At 44.3% G+C, this 20,679-nt stretch overlaps 1 protein-coding gene across 7 annotated transcripts in view; it reads right to left on the bottom strand.

Annotated features, from left to right (window-relative positions):
• Window positions 1-20,679, bottom strand: part of cdh26 (cadherin 26) — a 55,662-nt gene that overhangs the window by 7,575 nt on the left and 27,408 nt on the right. For 4 of the 7 annotated variants that reach the window (XM_004919723.4, XM_031894554.1, XM_031894553.1 and 1 more), the window contains exons 3-17: window positions 17,855-17,914; window positions 15,557-15,673; window positions 14,625-14,783; window positions 13,022-13,169; window positions 11,941-12,107; window positions 11,733-11,861; window positions 11,445-11,630; window positions 9,776-10,047; window positions 8,357-8,499; window positions 7,207-7,461; window positions 5,913-6,134; window positions 4,664-4,788; window positions 4,417-4,467; window positions 3,893-3,955; window positions 897-953 (exon numbers count right to left, since the gene is read on the bottom strand). In XM_004919723.4, the coding sequence (XP_004919780.2) occupies window positions 897-953; window positions 3,893-3,955; window positions 4,417-4,467; window positions 4,664-4,788; window positions 5,913-6,134; window positions 7,207-7,461; window positions 8,357-8,499; window positions 9,776-10,047; window positions 11,445-11,630; window positions 11,733-11,861; window positions 11,941-12,107; window positions 13,022-13,169; window positions 14,625-14,783; window positions 15,557-15,673; window positions 17,855-17,914 (2,154 nt within the window). Of the gene's footprint in view, window positions 1-896; window positions 954-3,892; window positions 3,956-4,416; window positions 4,468-4,663; window positions 4,789-5,912; window positions 6,135-7,206; window positions 7,462-8,356; window positions 8,500-9,775; window positions 10,048-11,444; window positions 11,631-11,732; window positions 11,862-11,940; window positions 12,108-13,021; window positions 13,170-14,624; window positions 14,784-15,556; window positions 15,674-17,854; window positions 17,915-18,268; window positions 18,343-20,679 lie in introns of all 7 variants that reach the window. The other 3 variants (XM_031894557.1, XM_031894555.1, XM_031894558.1) reach the window with 2 other exon arrangements.

The following is a 20,679-nucleotide window of genomic DNA, read 5'->3' as shown; positions in this document are numbered from 1 at the left end:
CAAGATGGAGACAGTAGGGCAAGATGGAGACAGTAGGGCAAGATGGAGACAGTAGGACAAGATGGAGACAGTAGGGAAAGATGGAGACAGTAGGGAAAGATGGAGCCAGTAGGACAAAATGGAGACAGTAGGACAAGATGGAGACAGTAGGACAAGATGGAGACAGTAGGGCAAGATGGAGACAGTAGGGCAAGATGGAGACAGTAGGGCAAGATGGAGACAGTAGATCAAGATGGAGACAGTAGGGCAAGATGGAGACAGTAGGGCAAGATGGGGACAGTAGGGCAAGATGGGGACAGTAGGGCAAGATGGAGACAGTAGGGCAAGATGGGGACAGTAGGGCAAGATGGAGACAGTAGGACAAGATGGAGACCGTAGGACAAGATGGAGAGAGTAGGGCAAGATGGAGACAGTAGGGCAAGATGGAGACAGTAGGGCAAGATGGAGACAGTAGGACAAGATGGAGACAGTAGGGAAAGATGGAGACAGTAAGGAAAGATGGAGCCAGTAGGACAAAATGGAGACAGTAGGACAAGATGGAGACAGTAGGGCAAGATGGGGACAGTAGGGCAAGATGGAGACAGTAGGACAAGATGGAGACAGTAGGGCAAGATGGAGACAGTAGGGCAAGATGGAGACAGTAGGGCAAGATGGAGACAGTAGATCAAGATGGAGACAGTAGGGCAAGATGGAGACAGTAGGGCAAGATGTATAAGCCAGCTTTGCCCTAGACATAAGTATAGCCCGAGACACACTTAAACCAACAATGATATGATGAATGAAGGAAGCCCCCAGAAATGAAAACCATCAATTACACAAATAAACTTGGGGACTCCCATTACCCTTGAGGCATTCGAGAATGTTTCTAGTGATTCATAACGCACCGCGCTACTCACCCGATTCCAACTTGGGTTTTGCACATGTTGCTTCGCAGCAGAACCAGCAACTCCATCCTGATGAAGCACAAGAGGGGGTTTTGTTAGTTCCCATCAGAGTGATGAAACAACCTCCCGAAACAGAGATTGGGGGGCAGACACTTGGGGCACCCCTCCCACCTCCTACCTGCGCCCTAACATATTCCTTGCAGCAGGGGCAGTTGTTAATGACCCTTTATTGAATGTTTTCCCCACTATTTAGTTTTCTTCTTCCTATTTAGAGTTACTTTATACATTTTAAACCAAAGCCATTACGTCTAAACGTGAAATATATTATCTGACCAGCAGGGGGCGGCAGATGACAACACAAAATAGAAGATGAACTATGTCACTGGTACAAGTAGAGCTGCCATTGGGGGGGGGGAGAGGAGGTACAATTGTGTCGGGTCCTGTAAAAAATCTTCTTTCATAAGGCAGCCCAAAAGATACGCAAATTCCTTAAGTTACGTCATTTACATAACATCTGCAAAAACTGCTTATAAACAGCGTAACTTGCCTAGAGACGTACGTAACTTGCCTAGAGACGTAAGTAACTTGCCTAGAGACGTACGTAACTTGCCTAGAGACGTAAGTAACTTGCCTAGAGACATACGTAACTTGCCTAGAGACGTAAGTAACTTGCCTAGAGACGTACGTAACTTGCCTAGAGACGTACGTAACTTGCCTAGAGACGTACATAACTTGCCTAGAGACGTACGTAACTTGCCTAGAGACGTAAGTAACTTGCCTAGAGACGTACATAACTTGCCTAGAGACGTACGTAACTTGCCTAGAGACGTAAGTAACTTGCCTAGAGACGTACATAACTTGCCTAGAGACGTACGTAACTTGCCTAGAGACGTAAGTAACTTGCCCAGAGACGTAAGTAACTTGCCCAGAGACGTAAGTAACTTGCCTAGAGACGTATGTAACTTGCCTAGAGACGTAAGTAACTTGCCTAGAGACGTAAGTAACTTGCCTAGAGACGTAAGTAACTTGCCTAGAGACGTATGTAACTTGCCTAGAGACGTAAGTAACTTGCCTAGAGACGTAAGTAACTTGCCTAGAGACGTAAGTAACTTGCCTAGAGACGTACGTAACTTGCCTAGAGACGTAAGTAACTTGCCTAGAGACGTAAGTAACTTGCCTAGAGACGTAAGTAACTTGCCTAGAGACGTACGTAACTTGCCTAGAGACGTAAGTAACTTGCCTAGAGACGTATGTAACTTGCCTAGAGACGTAAGTAACTTGCCTAGAGACGTACGTAACTTGCCTAGAGACGTACGTAACTTGCCTAGAGACGTACGTAACTTGCCTAGAGACGTACATAACTTGCCTAGAGACGTACGTAACTTGCCTAGAGACGTAAGTAACTTGCCTAGAGACGTACATAACTTGCCTAGAGACGTACGTAACTTGCCTAGAGACGTAAGTAACTTGCCTAGAGACGTACATAACTTGCCTAGAGACGTACGTAACTTGCCCAGAGACGTAAGTAACTTGCCCAGAGACGTAAGTAACTTGCCCAGAGACGTAAGTAACTTGCCTAGAGACGTATGTAACTTGCCTAGAGACGTAAGTAACTTGCCTAGAGACGTAAGTAACTTGCCTAGAGACGTATGTAACTTGCCTAGAGACGTAAGTAACTTGCCTAGAGACGTAAGTAACTTGCCTAGAGACGTAAGTAACTTGCCTAGAGACGTAAGTAACTTGCCTAGAGACGTACGTAACTTGCCTAGAGACGTAAGTAACTTGCCTAGAGACGTAAGTAACTTGCCTAGAGACGTAAGTAACTTGCCTAGAGACGTAAGTAACTTGCCTAGAGACGTAAGTAACTTGCCTAGAGACGTATGTAACTTGCCTAGAGACGTAAGTAACTTGCCTAGAGACGTAAGTAACTTGCCTAGAGACGTAAGTAACTTGCCCAGAGACGTAGGTAACTTGCCTAGAGACGTACGTAACTTGCCTAGAGACGTAAGTAACTTGCCTAGAAACGTAAGTAACTTGCCCAGAGACGTAGGTAACTTGCCCAGAGATGTAAGTAACTTGCCTAGAGACGTAAGTAACTTGCCTAGAGACGTAAGTAACTTGCCTAGAGACGTAAGTAACTTGCCCAGAGACGTACGTAACTTGCCCAGAGACGTAAGTAACTTGCCCAGAGACGTAGGTAACTTGCCCAGAGACGTACGTAACTTGCCCAGAGACGGACGTAACTTGCCTAGAGACGTACGTAACTTGCCTAGAGACGTACGTAACTTGCCTAGAGACGTACGTAACTTGCCTAGAGACGTACGTAACTTGCCTAGGGACGTACGTAACTTGCCTAGAGACGTAAGTAACTTGCCCAGAGACGTAAGTAACTTGCCTAGAGACGTAAGTAACTTGCCCAGAAACGTAAGTAACTTGCCCAGAGACGTAAGTAACTTGCCTAGAGACGTACGTAACTTGCCCAGATACGTAAGTAACTTGCCTAGAGACGTACGTAACTTGCCCAGAGACGTACGTAACTTGCCTAGAGACGTAAGTAACTTGCCTAGAGACGTAAGTAACTTGCCCAGAGACGTAAGTAACTTGCCTAGAAACGTAAGTAACTTGCCCAGAAACGTAAGTAACTTGCCCAGAAACGTAAGTAACTTGCCCAGAAACGTAAGTAACTCGCCTAGAAACGTACGGAACTTGAGTATCAAGCAAAAGCCAATGCAGAGAAGCTTTGCCCCCCAATGTATTAACCAACTGAAGGTAAATCCCCCTGCCCCCCAATAAACTGACTGGCTTTTTAGCTCATTAATTATTCATTGTAACTATTTATATGAACTGCTTATTATAGAGTCACATCAGCTGTTTATATTGCACACGCAAGGGGCGTGGCTAAAATGTTGGTACTGCACGCTTGTGTTCATGGGGGGCCCCATATAAATAACGTGTGGTACCCCAAAGTTTCTGAAGTTTAATTAGTTATGAAGCACAATCCAACTTACCACTTGCCAGAATTCATACTGTGCCCTCGGTGTTGCCCCTGACAGGGTACGTATAGCTGTGTCCTTATTGGGAATAAAACAAACAACTTAAGCCCCTTGCCTTGGGGCACCCGCTAAGCCTACTACTACTTTGTAGCTGCTTTTCTAAACAAACACAGGATTTCTTATCTTCTTTTGTGTCACGTGTTCTTCTGTTTCTCTCAAAAAAATTCTTCAGGGCACGGGCATGAGTCTGCTCAGTTTGCTCCTCTCTCCCCCTCCCTTCTCCTGCTCCCCCTCCCATCTCAACTCTCTCCCCCTCCCATCTCTGCTGTGTAATTTGAGCTACCAGCAGCCAGAGCTGCAGCAGGAAGCTACTGAGACCGAGCTAAAATGGCAGCTACTATCTTAAACAAACAGAGGGAGCTTCTAGGGCTGTTACTTAGGCAGGTAAAGTTTTCTGCAGAATAAATATAGGGTTCTAGGTGGCACTATTGTAGCTAATCTATTGGCAGTAAAATGCAAAAATAAAAGCATTGCGTTACCTTGGAGCCCAAATCCAGGTTCCCGTTACTAGTGAGCAGGACCGGGGCAGCCTAGAGACACAGATAGATACCATATAAAGAGTTGCTTCCAACCAATGAGATTTCAATGAGAAACTGACCAACCCCATGTTACTAAGGAGATAAAGATCCACTCTGGGTATTTCGAGACCTTATTATATTCCAGGACTGGATCATTATGTACATGGGGGAGGGGCTTAGTTGATATCTCCACTAAGAGGGTCTTTACCTTGGTTATGGAGCCGCCGCCTTCCTCGTTGTACTGGATGAGCGTCTGATTGCCCTCTTCGTTCAGCCCCAGGCCTTTGTTTCTTCCGTTGATGCAGAAAGCGGAGAACAAGAAGCAGAATCCAACTGAAGTCACGAAAAACAAAAGAAACATCATTATCTTCTGACTGATCGGCCTCAATGGGGCAAACCAACTGGGTCGGCAAGGGGAAGGCTTGCCCAGGTTCAGCTGGCACGTGCCAAGGCCCCTCATGATATGTGCGTCCTACACTGCCTACTGGCAATCTAGACCAGTTCTGGATGCACTGATATGCCAGTGCCTGGCCTAACCTGCATTCTGGAGTTGACCATCTGATAGAAGCACCCATATGGCAACTTTTAGTCTAACCTACATTCTGGAGTTGCCCAGCTTCAGAAGCACCCATATGTCAGTGCCAGGTCTAACTTACATTCTGGAATTGATTAGCTGATAGAAGTACCAATATGCAAGCTCCCACTATACCTGACCAGCTTTAGAATTACCCATGGGCCAGTGCCTGGTTTAACCTACATTATGAAGTTGACCAGCTCTAGAAGCACCCCTAGGCCAGTACCCGGTCTAACCTGCATTCTGGAGATGACTAGCTCTAGAAGCACCCATATGCCAACACCTGGTCTCACCTACATTATAGAGTTGATCATCTGCTAGAAGCACCCATACACCAGTGTCTTGTCTAACCTGCATTCTAGAGTTGCCCAGCTCTAGAAGCACCCAGATGCCAGCACCAGTCTAACCTACACTCTAGTGTTGATCAACTACTAGAAGCACCCATTTGCCATCACCAATTCAGCCTACATTCTGGAGTTGATCAACTACTAGAAGCACCCATACGCCAGTGTCTTGTCTAACCTGCATTATGGAGATGCCCAGCTCTATAAGCACCCATACGCCAGCACCAGTCTAACCTACATTCTGGAGATGACTAGCTCTAGAAGCACCGAGATGCCAGCACCCAGCGTAACCTACATTCTAGTGTTGATCAACTACTAGAAGCACCCATTTGCCAGCACAAGTCTAGCCTACATCCTGGAGTTGATCATCTGCTAGAAGCTCCCATACGCCAGTGTCTTGTCTAACTTGCATTCTGGAGTTGCCCAGCTCTAGAAGCACCCATACACCAGCACCCAGCGTAACCTACATTGATTCTGGAGCTGATCAACTACTAGAAGCACCCATTTGCCATCACCAGTCTAGCCTACATTCTACTTACCCAGGAAGAGCAGCAGAGCCAGAAATATAATGCCAATGGCCCCCGGGCCCAGGAGATACTGTGGCGGCTGCGGCTTCTCGCACGTTTGCCCGTCGGGGCAGGAGCAAATGCGGATATGGAGGGTCTGCGCCTCCAAAGTGCCCTGCCGGTCGTATACATTGAGGGGCACGGAGTAGTTGCCCTTTGGGAGGTTTCTAAGCATTACCAGCTCAACAGAATCATCTGGAAGAGAAGGACAATGATTCCATAGCAACACAAATGTAACATTGCACCAACGCACTCCACTTTTGAATTTCAGCAGCTATCTGGTTGCTAGGGTTTTGTTTACCTTGGCAACCAGGCAGTGGTGTGAAGGAGAGACAGGAATATGAATAGGAGAGGGACCAAATAGGTAAGGAATAAAAAGTAACAATAACAATAATATTTTAGTTGTTTGGCTGCCGGGGTCAGTGACCCCCATTTGAAAGCTGCAGAGAGGCAGAAGAGAAAGGAAAATAATAGTAAAACTATAATAAATAAATAATGAAGACCAATTGCAAAGTTGATAGGAATAGGGCATTCTGTAACCTACTAAAAGTCAAGGGATGTTCATCTTTAAGTTAACTTTTAGTATGTTATAGAATGACCAACTTTTCAATTGGTCTTCTTTATTTATTTGTTATAGTTTTTCAATTATTTTCCTTTTTTCCCTCAGTTTTATTGTTATTGTTACTTTTGTAACTTTATTTTCTATTCAGTCCCCTCTCCTATTCATATACCTGTCTCTCATCAAAACCACCCCCTGGTTACTAAGGTAACTTGGACCCTAGCAACCAAATTTTCAATTGGTCTTCATTATTTATTTATTATAGTTTTTTAATTATTTTCCTTTTTTTCCCTCAGTTTTATTGTTATTGTTACTTTTGTAACTTTATTTTCTATTCAGTCCCCTCTCCTATTCATATACCCGTCTCTCATCAAAACCACCCCCTGGTTACTAAGGTAACTTGGACCCTAGCAACCAAATAACTTCCAGCTGCAGAGCTGCTGGACAAAAAGTGAAATAACTAAAAAAACTACAAGTAATAAAAAATGAAGACCAACTGCAAATTGGCTGAGAATATTGGTGTCTGGGACACTAGCTCTGATACTCAGTGTATATCTCTAATCCCTGCCATAAAGCAAGACCAGACTGCTGAAAAAGTAGCGCTACCCATATCCATAAATATTGGCTTTGAAAGGGTGCAAAGTATTAGTGACCCCCCCCCCACTAAAATAACCCACAGACATTTCCCACAGGATCCATGAGACTCACCCGGATTGGTTCTCCCGATTTTCCAGTTATCCGTTGTATCTGGGGAATTATCCGCCAGTTCAAACTGAAAAGGCCCAGAGTACGGGTCCAAGTCCTTGTCGTGGGCGTGAACAGAGAAGGACCGGGGGCCTGGAGCGGAGGAGGCCTGGAGCTGCTCACATGCTTCCATGTACGGGGAGAGCAGGAACGGGGTGTTGTCATTGACGTCTGCTAATAAGAGCGAGACAGTCGTGCTGCCTGTCTGGGGGGGGTCTCCTGCGGGGAAAATACACTCAGTCTGTATATTTGTATTTATACATATGGGTAGGGGGTGCCATAGTGTTTCCCTTAGACAGTACAGTATGGGGGTACAGCTTATTGTGTGCCCAGAACATTCCTTCTCTGTATATTTGTATTTATACATATGGGTAGGGGGTGCCATAGTGTTTCCCTTAGACAGTACAGTATGGGGGTACAGCTTATTGTGTGCCCAGAACATTCCTTCCCTGTATATTTGTATTTATACATATGGGTAGGAGGTGCCATAGTGTTTCCCTTAGACAGTACAGTATGGGGGTACAGCTTATTGTGTGCCCAGAACATTCCTTCTCTGTATATTTGTATTTATACATATGGGTAGGGGGTGCCATAGTGTTTCCCTTAGACAGTACAGTATGGGGGTACAGCTTATTGTGTGCCCAGAACATTCCTTCTCTGTATATTTGTATTTATACATATGGGTAGGGGGTGCCATAGTGTTTCCCTTAGACAGTACAGTATGGGGGTACAGCTTATTGTGTGCCCAGAACATTCCCTCTCTGTATATTTGTATTTATACATATGGGTAGGGGGTGCCATAGTGTTTCCCTTAGACAGTACAGTATGGGGGTACAGCTTATTGTGTGCCCAGAACATTCCCTCTCTGTATATTTGTATTTATACATATGGGTAGGGGGTGCCATAGTGTTTCCCTTAGACAGTACAGTATGGGGGTACAGCTTATTGTGTGCCCAGAACATTCCTTCTCTGTATATTTGTATTTATACATATGGGTAGGGGGTGCCATAGTGTTTCCCTTAGACAGTACAGTATGGGGGTACAGCTTATTGTGCTGTTCCCTGGCTAGGAGAAGACCTGGGGGACGGGGGGAGGCAGTTCAGCCGGTACTTACCATCATCTACCCCGTGAATCACAAAAGCATACAGGGTTTTATTAACATAAGGGGATTCTCGGTCAAGTTCTTTCTTAGTTGTTATGACTCCAGTTTTTTCATCAACTGTCACCCAACCCGCTGGGTCGTTCGCTACGTAGAACCTGCACATTATACAGACAGGAGTGATCTCTACAAAGAATAAACAATTCTAAGCAACTTTTCAATTGGTCTTCATTATTTATTTCTTATAGTTTTTGAATTATTTGCCTTCTTCTGACTCTTTGCAGCTTTCAAATGGGGGTCACTGACCCCGGCAGCCAAACCCTATTGCTCTGTGAGGCTCCAGTTTTATTGTTATTGGTACTTTTTATACATTTTTCTTCTATTCAGCCCCTCCCCTATTCATATACCTGTCCCTCATCCAAACCACTCCCAGGTTGCTAAGGTAATTTGGACCCTAGCAACTCTTTGCAGCTTTCAAATGGGGGTCACTGACCCTGGCAGCCAAACCCTATTGCTCTGTGAGGCTCCAGTTTCATTGTTATTTTTTTTTTATAACTTTTTTTTCTATTCAGCCCCTCCCCTATTCATATACCGGTCTCTCATTAAAACCACTCCCTGGTTGCTAAGGTAACTTGGACCCTAGCGACCAGATAGGTGCTCTCAGCTCTCCAACTCTCTCCATTGGGAAGTGATGGATTCTGGGACTTTAAGCTTCTCTGCTCTCTAGATAACGCATGCTCCACCCACTACAGAAAGCAGAGAGACTTCAAGTCCCAGAATCAATCACTTCCCAATGGAGAGAGTTGGAGAGCTGAGAGCAGCTCTTCAGTCTGGAGTTATAACAGCTATCTGGTTGCTAGGGTCCAAGTTACCTTAGCAACCAGGGAGTGGTTTTAATGAGAGACTGGTATATGAATAGGGGGAGGGGCTGAATAGAAAAAAAAAGTTGGAAAAAAATAACAATGAAACTGGAGCCTCCCAGAGCAATGGGTTTTTGGTTGCCGGGGTCAGTGACCCCCATTTGAAAGCTGCTCTCTAAGCCTCTCTGCTTTCTAGATAATGTGTGCTCCACCCACTACAGAAAGCAGAGAGACTTCAAGTCCCAGAATCCATTACTTCCCAATGGAGAGGGAGGAGCTTCATTACCCTGTGAGCCTTAGTGGGGTGGGGAAATGGTTCCTATGAGCATCAGGGTTCCTTTCAATCTGTAGACTGGTTTATACATTTATATTCACTTCTGGGCGCCCAGACCGTGTTTATGCACCATAACGACACCCCCCAACTGAATAACCTCATGAGTAGGTTCTGCCTTTAAAGGGAAACTTCACCCAAAATTGCATAGTAAAAGAGTCAACGGCTGTTGATGTTCCCTGCACTGCTGGTTGTGACTCCTGAAACCCTGAAGGCTCCATGATAGAGAATAGCAGAACCTGCCTGATGTTGTTGGGCACCCTGTCCGGGTCGGTGGCATTGAGCTTCAGTAGGACAGTCCCAGGCTTCACCCCTTCCTTCTCCCTAAGGGCCACATTCTGGGGCTTGAAGACGGGGGCGTCGTTGTTGTCCAACACTTGGATGTTGATGGTGACGTTGCCCAACACCGGCGACGAGTTGATCTTCACTTTGGAGTTTTGGCAGGAAAACAGCGGCTCCTCGTTCTCGGCGGTGATCACCACTTTTTTGAACGGGGTCCCCTCGAAATCCAGAGGCTGCAACGGGGGAAGAAAAACGCCAAAAGTCCCTAAAGGTTCTATAACGGCAGACGTGGGGGCTTCAAAGCGGCAACAAAAACGCCCCAAAAAGTCATCACCCCCCGAATGTTATAAAAGGCATCATGTTTGCCAAGTGCAGTGACCCATAGTAACCAATGAGATTTTGCTTTTAAAGAGGAGACAGTAAGTGCTGCCTGACGATTGGTTGGACTTGATCACATTTGTCATTGAACATCGGGCAAAGTTGCCCCCCACAGTGCCACAGGGTGTAACTGCCACTTTCTCTCATTCTTAGGGTCATTTTATAACTCTGGTTGTTCTATGAGTTGGCTGCAGGCTGGCCTTATGGGCCCCAGAGCTGACATGCACCCATTGTAACAGCTGTGTTAACATGCTGCCCGACTGAGCCTCCACCCTGCCCAACTGAGCCACCATCCTGCCCAACTGAGCCACCATCCAGCCCAACTGAGCCACCATCCTGCCCAGCTGAGCCATTATCAAGCCCAACTGAGCCACCATCCTGCCCAACCGAGCCATTATCAAGCCCAACTGAGCCATTATCCAGCCCAACTGAGCCACCATCCTGCCCAACTGAGCCACCATCCAACCCAACCAAGCCACCATCCTGCCCAACTGAGCCACCATACAACCCAACCAAGCTACCATCCTGCCCAACTGAGCCATTATCCAGCCCAACTGAGCCACCATCCAACCCAACCGAGCCACCATCCTGTCCAACTGAGCCACCATCCAACCCAACTGAGCCATTATCCAGCCCAACTGAGCCACCATCCAACCCAACCGAGCCACCATCCTGTCCAACTGAGCCACCATCCAACCCAACTGAGCCACCATCCAACCCAACCGAGCCACCATCCTGCCCAACTGAGCCACCATACAACCCAACTGAGCCGTTATCCAGCCCAACTGAGCCACCATCCAACCCAACCGAGCCACCATCCTGTCCAACTGAGCCACCATCCAACCCAACTGAGCCACCATCCAACCCAACCGAGCCACCATCATGCCCAACTGAGCCACCATACAACCCAACTGAGCCATTATCCAGCCCAACTGAGCCACCATCCAACCCAACCGAGCCACCATCCTGTCCAACTGAGCCACCATCCAACCCAACCGAGCCACCATCCTGCCCAACTGAGCCACCATCCTGCCCAACTGAGCCACCATACAACCCAACTGAGCCATTATCCAGCCCAACTGAGCCACCATCCAACCCAACTGAGCCACCATCCTGCCCAACTGAGCCACCATCCTGCCCAACTGAGCCACCATCCTGCCCAACTGAGCCCCCATCCTGCCCAATAATGCTGCAAATCTGATATTCTTACACCCGATTGCCCGGTGTGTCCGTATGTACACAGAGACAGTACCTTCTGGACACTGAGTATCCCCTCATTCGTCACTGGGTCGGTGGTCAGATTATAATTTCCCTTTTCATTTCCGGAGATGATCTTGTACTTCGCTCTCCAAGCCGGCGTTTGTGGGGTGTCATTGTCAATCACTTTTACCCGCAGGACGTCCCTCATTACTGTGTCCTCTTTGATGGAGATTTGGTACTGAAATGCAAGCAATGTGATTGGCTGAGATGGGCCTCCTATATATAAAGTGCATTATACAGGGTAACCTGATCAGCCTGCACCCCAATACCCGTTACTTACATCGGACGCGGGGAACACAGGGAGGTGGTTGTTCCCATCCACTATATTAATGCTGACCGTAGTGGTGGCCGATAACTTCACGATTCCATTATCACTCGCACGCACCGTGACCCTAATCTGATCGGCTTTCTGCAGGGAGACATGGGGGGGCACGTCAGGTCCCAATAAAAACCCCAAAAAAGGAAGGAAGTCACTGTATCACCCTCACCTCATAACTTAGGCACCCCTTCCCTCGGAGCAGCCCGTTCTTAGGGTCAATATGGAACGAGAGATCATTAATCGAAGGGGACTGGGAGACCACAGAATAGGTCACATCAGAATTTGGGGTGTCCTCCTTGTCATTGTCAATGGCCAAAACCTGCACAAGGGGGTTCTCTGCTCAGGAACGAAAAAAACAGAAACCTTAAAGCAAAGATCCATGGACGTTTATATAACCATTATAGTAATATAGTAACTAAAGAGCCCCCCAATGTTTCCCTGGGTACCCCTGGAACTATAGCGGGGTGACTGTTACCCCAATGTTTCTATATATCTGTAACCTTGTTATGGGCTAAGGGGGCCCAGCCTGAAGGCCAGTTAGGGGGGGATTTGGGGGTGAGTGCTTATTTGTGCCCTGGGTACCCCTGGAACTATAGCAGGGTGACTGTTACCCCAATGTTTCTATATATCTGTAACCTTGTTATGGGCTAAGGGGGCCCAGCCTGAAGGCCAGTTAGGGGGGGATTTGGGGTGAGTGCTTATTTGTGCCCTGGGTACCCCTGGAACTATAGCAGGGTGACTGTTACCCCAATGTTTCTATATATCTGTAACCTTGTTATGGGCTAAGGGGGCCCAGCCTGAAGGCCAGTTAGGGGGGGATTTGGGGTGAGTGCTTATTTGTGCCCTGGGTACCCCTGGAACTATAGCGGGGTGACTGTTACCCCAATGTTTCTATATATCTGTAACCTTGTTATGGGCTAAGGGGGCCCAGCCTGAAGGCCAGTTAGGGGGGATTTGGGGTGAGTGCTTATTTGTGCCCTGGGTACCCCTGGAACTATAGCGGGGTGACTGTTACCCCAATGTTTCTATATATCTGTAACCTTGTTATGGGCTAAGGGGGCCCAGCCTGAAGGCCAGTTAGGGGGGGATTTGGGGTGAGTGCTTATTTGTGCCCTGGGTACCCCTGGAACTATAGCAGGGTGACTGTTACCCCAATGTTTCTATATATCTGTAACCTTGTTATGGGCTAAGGGGGCCCAGCCTGAAGGCCAGTTAGGGGGGGATTTAAATTTAAGAAACATGTCACCAACCGAGGTTAAAGGATTCCCGTACAGAGATGTTATAGTCCTTTTTGGTAAATTCTGGTGCATTGTCATTTTTATCCTTAATTTCCACATTAAAAATTAGAGATTTATCCACTATCTGTCCGGTTTCCCTCTCGGCAGCATCAAAGCGCACCTAGGGGTCCAGGTAGAAATAAAAAAAAAAAAAGCCATTAATTTCTTGTTTGCAGGGATTTTATATAATGGGGCAATTATCCCGCTGTGTGATGAGTAAATATAACTGAATTCTCAATTTGTTCTGTTCTGCCCCAATAAGGGGTAATTATATCTTAGTTGGGATCAAGTACAGGTACTGTTTTATTATTACAGAGAAAAGGGAATCATTTAACCATGAAATAAACCCAATAGGGCTGTTCTGCCCCAATAAGGGGTAATTATATCTTAGTTGGGATCAAGTACAGGTACTGTTTTATTATTACAGAGAAAAGGGAATCATTTAACCATTAAATAAACCCAATAGGGCTGTTCTGCCCCAATAAGGGGTAATTATATCTTAGTTGGGATCAAGTACAGGTACTGTTTTATTATTACAGAGAAAAGGGAATCATTTAACCATGAAATAAACCCAATAGGGCTGTTCTGCCCCCAATAAGGGGTAATTATATCTTAGTTGGGATCAAGTACAGGTACTGTTTTATTATTACAGAGAAAAGGGAATCATTTAACCATTAAATAAACCCAATAGGGCTGTTCTGCCCCAATAAGGGGTAATTATATCTTAGTTGGGATCAAGTACAGGTACTGTTTTATTATTACAGAGAAAAGGGAATCATTTAACCATTAAATAAACCCAATAGGGCTGTTCTGCCCCAATAAGGGGTAATTATATCTTAGTTGGGATCAAGTACAGGTACTGTTTTATTATTACAGAGAAAAGGGAATCATTTAACCATGAAATAAACCCAATAGGGCTGTTCTGCCCCCAATAAGGGGTAATTATATCTTAGTTGGGATCAAGTACAGGTACTGTTTTATTATTACAGAGAAAAGGGAATCATTTAACCATGAAATAAACCCAATAGGGCTGTTCTGCCCCCAATAAGGGGTAATTATATCTTAGTTGGGATCAAGTACAGGTACTGTTTTATTATTACAGAGAAAAGGGAATCATTTAACCATGAAATAAACCCAATAGGGCTGTTCTGCCCCCAATAAGGGGTAATTATATCTTAGTTGGGATCAAGTACAGGTACTGTTTTATTATTACAGAGAAAAGGGAATCATTTAACCATGAAATAAACCCAATAGGGCTGTTCTGCCCCCAATAAGGGGTAATTATATCTTAGTTGGGATCAAGTACAGGTACTGTTTTATTATTACAGAGAAAAGGGAATCATGTAACCATTAATTAAACCCAATAGGGCTGTTCTGCCCCAATAAGGGGTAATTATATCTTAGTTGGGATATAGACCCCATAATATTCTGCCTTATGCGTTTCACGGAAGTGCGGAATATTACGGGGTGTGTATGCTTCTAACATGGATATTTGAGTAAAACTTGTATTCCTTTTGAGTTTGGGTTACTTTATTATGTGTTTTGTAAATATAACTGACCCCGCCCATTTACTTACCACAAACAGAGGAGTTTTTTCTCGATCAATCGGCCGGTGAACAAACACTTTGCCGTTGACGTCGTTGACAGAGAACAGGCCTTTCTCCGGGAACTCGTCCACCCCGGGGCCGCTGATCAGGTACTTTATGGAGAGGTTTTCTGCCCGATCGTTAAAGAGCTGGAGAGAGATGATTATTCATGACTATTCTAAGCAACTTTTCAATTGGTCATATTTATATTTGTTTAGTTATGTTCCTTCTTCTAACTCTTTGCAGCTTTCAAATGGGGGTCACTGACCCCGGCAGCCAAACCCTATTGCTCTGTGAGGCTCCAGTTTTATTATTATTGTTACTTTTTATTCCTTATCTTTCTATTCAGCCCCTCCCCCTATTCATATTCTAGTCTCTCAGTCCAACCACTGCCTGGTTACTAAGGTAAACATGACCCTAGCAACCAGATAGCTGCTAAAATATCAAACTGAAAAGCTGCTGAAGGTCATCTGCCATCAGGGTTAGATTGGAGGGTGCAGGGCCCACCGGGGATGCCCCCCCCGGGGCCCCACACCGCTGGTCTAATTCCTCTCCTATTCATATATCAGTTTTTTATTCAAACCACACCCTGGTTGCCAAGGTCATTTGGATCCTAGCAACCAGATAGCTACTGAAACTCCAAGAGCTGCAGAACAAAAAGCGAAATAATAAAAAACTACAAATAAAAAATAATGAAGACCAATTGCAAACTGCCTTAGAATATTACTAAAAATGAACTCAAAGCTGAACAACCCCATTAAGATGAGGGGCAGCAGTTTGCAACATGGTTTATTAATCTCACTAAATAAGTCATGGCAATAACAAAGGTAATGGGATCTCCCACATGGCAGTAAGGGTAGATTTTCTTTTACTTGAGAAAGGTAATTATCATAAGGATTTAATTAAAGGCAAAGTTTCTTACATCTCCGGCAAATTTCGGGTACGGCCCAGGTTCATTCTCCTCCAACACAATGGTACTGAGGATCCATCTTCTCTTTGAACGTCGGAGGGGTTTGAGGTGCTCCCTTGCTTCTAGGCTCTGTCGGAAGAGACAGGTGTATGATTGGCCACTGAGGCTTATACAGGTATGGGACCTGTTATCCAGAATGCTCAGGACCTGGGGTTTTCCGGATAATTGGTCTTTCCGTAATATGGATTTCCATAACCCAATAGGGCTGTTCTGCCCCCAATAAGGGGTAATTATATCTTAGTTGGGATCAAGTACAGGTACTGTTTTATTATTACAGAGAAAAGGGAATCATTTAACCATGAAATAAACCCAATAGGGCTGTTCTGCCCCAATAAGGGGTAATTATATCTTAGTTGGGATCAAGTACAGGTACTGTTTTATTATTACAGAGAAAATGGAATCATTTAACCATTAAATAAACCCAATAGGGCTGTTCTGCCCCCAATAAGGGGTAATTATATCTTAGTTGGGATCAAGTACAGGTACTGTTTTATTATTACAGAGAAAAGGGAATCATTTAACCATTAAATAAACCCAATAGGGCTGTTCTGCCCCCAATAAGGGGTAATTATATCTTAGTTGGGATCAAGTACAGGTACTGTTTTATTATTACAGAGAAAAGGGAATCATTTAACCATTAAATAAACCCAATAGGGCTGTTCTGCCCCCAATAAGGGGTAATTATATCTTAGTTGGGATCAAGTACAGGTACTGTTTTATTATTACAGAGAAAAGGGAATCATTTAACCATGAAATAAACCCAATAGGGCTGTTCTGCCCCAATACGGGGTAATTATATCTTAGTTGGGATCAAGTACAGGTACTGTTTTATTATTACAGAGAAAAGGGAATCATTTAACCATGAAATAAACCCAATAGGACTGTTCTGCCCCCAATAAGGGGTAATTATATCTTAGTTGGGATCAAGTACAGGTACTGTTTTATTATTACAGAGAAAAGGGAATCATTTAACCATTAAATAAACCCAATAGGGCTGTTCTGCCCCAATAAGGGGTAATTATATCTTAGTTGGGATCAAGTACAGGTACTGTTTTATTATTACAGAGAAAAGGGAATCATTTAACCATTAAATAAACCCAATAGGGCTGTTCTGCCCCAATAAGGGGTAATTATATCTTAGTTGGGATCAAGTACAGGTACTGTTTTATTATTACAGAGAAAAGGGAATCATTTAACCATTAAATAAACCCAATAGGGCTGTTCTGCCCCAATAAGGGGTAATTATATCTTAGTTGGGATCAAGTACAGGTACTGTTTTATTATTACAGAGAAAAGGGAATCATTTAACCATTAAATAAACCCAATAGGACTGTTCTGCCCCAATAAGGGGTAATTATATCTTAGTTGGGATCAAGTACAGGTACTGTTTTATTATTACAGAGAAAAGGGAATCATTTAACCATTAAATAAACCCAATAGGGCTGTTCTGCCCCCAATAAGGGGTAATTATATCTTAGTTGGGATCAAGTACAGGTACTGTTTTATTATTACAGAGAAAAGGGAATCATTTAACCATTAAATAAACCCAATAGGGCTGTTCTGCCCCAATAAGGGGTAATTATATCTTAGTTGGGATCAAGTACAGGTACTGTTTTATTATTACAGAGAAAAGGGAATCATTTAACCATGAAATAAACCCAATAGGGCTGTTCTGCCCCAATACGGGGTAATTATATCTTAGTTGGGATCAAGTACAGGTACTGTTTTATTATTACAGAGAAAAGGGAATCATTTAACCATGAAATAAACCCAATAGGACTGTTCTGCCCCCAATAAGGGGTAATTATATCTTAGTTGGGATCAAGTACAGGTACTGTTTTATTATTACAGAGAAAAGGGAATCATTTAACCATTAAATAAACCCAATAGGGCTGTTCTGCCCCAATAAGGGGTAATTATATCTTAGTTGGGATCAAGTACAGGTACTGTTTTATTATTACAGAGAAAAGGGAATCATTTAACCATTAAATAAACCCAATAGGACTGTTCTGCCCCCAATAAGGGGTAATTATATCTTAGTTGGGATCAAGTACAGGTACTGTTTTATTATTACAGAGAAAAGGGAATCATTTAACCATTAAATAAACCCAATAGGGCTGTTGTACAATGTCAATGTCTCTGTTATACGAAAGTGCAGTGATACAGGCTGATTTACTGCAGTCACACACTGGGCCCTGTAGACTGTCACCCACCCCAGCAGAGATCGGCCACTTGTTGAGCCAAACTTACCCTTTTGCTCTGTTGCCCACTGAGGCCTCGCTTGTATTGCTTCCCCCACGTGTTCATTACCTGGGGAGAGGGTAAAAAGAGAGAAAAGGTCAGTTTGGAGGAGAATCTCTACATTGTTGCTATACCTGCTTCCGCCACCTGGTGGCACAGGCTGTGGCCAAAGGGAAACACCTTGTAATAGAAAAGGATTATTCTCATATTATGAAGTATCATACAGCTTGATTTTTCCTATGACAACTCGCATTGACTTCTGTAGAAACTCACAAGCTTTTATATGGTGAATTTTTACATTTGAGTTTTCTGGGTTTTTTTGCACTTAATTCATACCAGACATTCAAGTATTTGTACCATTACTTGAATTTGAGTTTCTTAAGCGCAAAAAACTTGAATCAAGAAAAATAAATCAGACTCAACTGTTCATATATCACCTCCTAGGTGCCCCCCTACTGTCTGTTGCTATACCTGCTTCTGCCACCAGGTGGCACAGACTGTGGACAAAAACAAAGGGAAACACCTATTAGAAAAGGATTACTTTCATATTATAAAGTATCAGAGAAGAACATTAGTATAAGTATCATTAAAACTCAAAATATTCAAGTTTAAATGAATGTTCGTTTTCACGAATCCTCTTTATTTTTCCCAAACAGGAAGTGCTCCAGCCGCCATTTTAGGAGCATTGGCGCTCATTTTTGGAAAACAATAATGTGTTTAAGTTTAACTTGAAACTGTGTGAAATAGAAAAACCATGTGGGGGATTAACTTCCCCTTGAAACTGGGTGAAGCAGAAAACAATGGGGGGGGTAAATTCTCCTTGAAACTGGGTAAAACAGACAACAATGAGGGGATTTACTTCCCCTTGAAACTGGGTGAAACAGAAAACAATGGGGGGGGTTAAATTCTCCTTGAAACTGGGTGAAACAGAAAACAATGAGAATATTAACTTCCCCTTGAAACTGGGTGAAACAGAAACAATGAAGGGGGATTATATTCTCCTTGAAATTGGGTGAAGCAGAAAACAATGATGGGATTAACTTCTCCTTGAAACTGGGTGAAGCAGAAAACAATGATGGGATTAACTTCTCCTTGAAACTGGGTGAAGCAGAAAACAATGATGGGATTAACTTCTCCTTGAAACTGGGTGAAACAGAAAACAATGATGGGATTAACTTCCCCTTGAAAATGTGTCAAGGACAGGCTGCCACTGACTACCCTATACCTCCATAGGACTCAATGGAACTCGACAGATCACAACTGGCGAATTTGTTTCTGTACAAAAAAAATGTTCCGAAACATTGATGAATCACAAAATTATTATTTTCGAAAAACTCAAATTTTATGGGGGAAAAATTCAGAAAAACTCGAATTTTATGAGAAACAATATAAGAAAAATCAAGTACTGGCAAAAAAAAAAGTAGCACCTAGGTGCCTCCCCTACTGTCCATTGCTATACCTGCTTCCGCCACCAGGTGGCACAGGCTGTAGACAAATAATACCTTGTATTAGAAAAGGATTACTGTCATATTATACAGTATTATTGCATTCCAATGATTAATGTGCATTTATTCTATAGAATTTCCGCAGAATTCAGGCTATTAGTGTGTGCATTCTTCATTTTCTCTATTTGCCTCTGGGCGTTTCCATATCACTGGGGAATCGGAACCTGGCGTAACGGCTGGGAATATGTTTCTAATAAGCACAAAAAACTTACACCCAGTTCCCATTGTCTCCAGGTTTCCAGCTTGGCATAGTCATAGCTCCCAGCCGTACTGATAAAGGGTAAGTAAGACCTGGCTGCAGGGTTTTTTTTCCCATTGGCCAATACTATGATGGGAAAGAGACAAGCGAGACTGATTTATGGGACAAAGAGACAGTATTGAGTGATATCCATGCACCCAAGCTCTGGCTGTGAGAGGAGAAAGAGACCCTTTGTTAGAAGCAACAAGTCCCAATATTATAATAATCTATTATACCCAGACGGGGCAGGCAGCATGACGGCTCCCACAGAAATGGAATAAAGACTCCGTATTTGCCTACTAAGTGCCCCATTGTTCTCAGCGCGTCTCTTGTGTTTAATTATCTTCTGATAATGTTTATCTTTTATTTCCCCTTGGGCCGAGAGCTATGGGACCCTTTGTAGGGTTGGCCATAGGGATATTGGGCCCAACAGCCTCCTGTTTGTTGCCTCAGCAAAGCCAAATAGGTGTGTTCTGGTGACTTCATTGTCCCTGTTTGACCCGACTTCTCCTCACCGGGACCCGCGCCCAGACTGGGATTCAAACTAAGCCCTGACATTTCGAGTACAAAGAGGCCCAAACAGCCCCCAGAGGGCCAATAAAAGGGCAAGTGCATAGCAGCTTACAGCAGCCCAAACAGACAAGGACAAGTCCTATTTGGCTCATATCTGGCCCCATCAAATATCATCAACTGAGAACTGCACTCCCTCCCATGTTTAGACAACAATATGGGGCAAATATTGTAGTATTGATTAGTTTCACTGACCAGGCGCGCCCTCTAGTGGCTGTAGAAACAAATAAAGAGTTTCATCAAGTACTGGGTCTTAAAACTGCCCCTAGTGTGTGTGTGATTGTGATAGGGACCTTAGATTGTAAGCTCACTGGGGCAGGGACTGATGGGAATGGGATAGGGACCTTAGATTGTAAGCTCACTGGGGCAGGGACTGGTGGGAATGGGATAGGGACCTTAGATTGTAAGCTCACTGGGGCAGGGGCTGATGGGAATGTGATAGGGACCTTAGATTGTAAGCTCACTGGGGCAGGGACTGATGGGAATGGGATAGGGACCTTAGATTGTAAGCTCACTGGGGC

This window comes from Xenopus tropicalis, chromosome 10 (genome assembly GCF_000004195.4).
Source record: "Xenopus tropicalis strain Nigerian chromosome 10, UCB_Xtro_10.0, whole genome shotgun sequence".
Lineage (NCBI taxonomy): Eukaryota > Metazoa > Chordata > Amphibia > Anura > Pipidae > Xenopus > Xenopus tropicalis.
The sequence above is the reverse complement of the archived record's forward strand: the minus strand, read 5'-3'. Positions and strand labels throughout refer to the sequence as shown.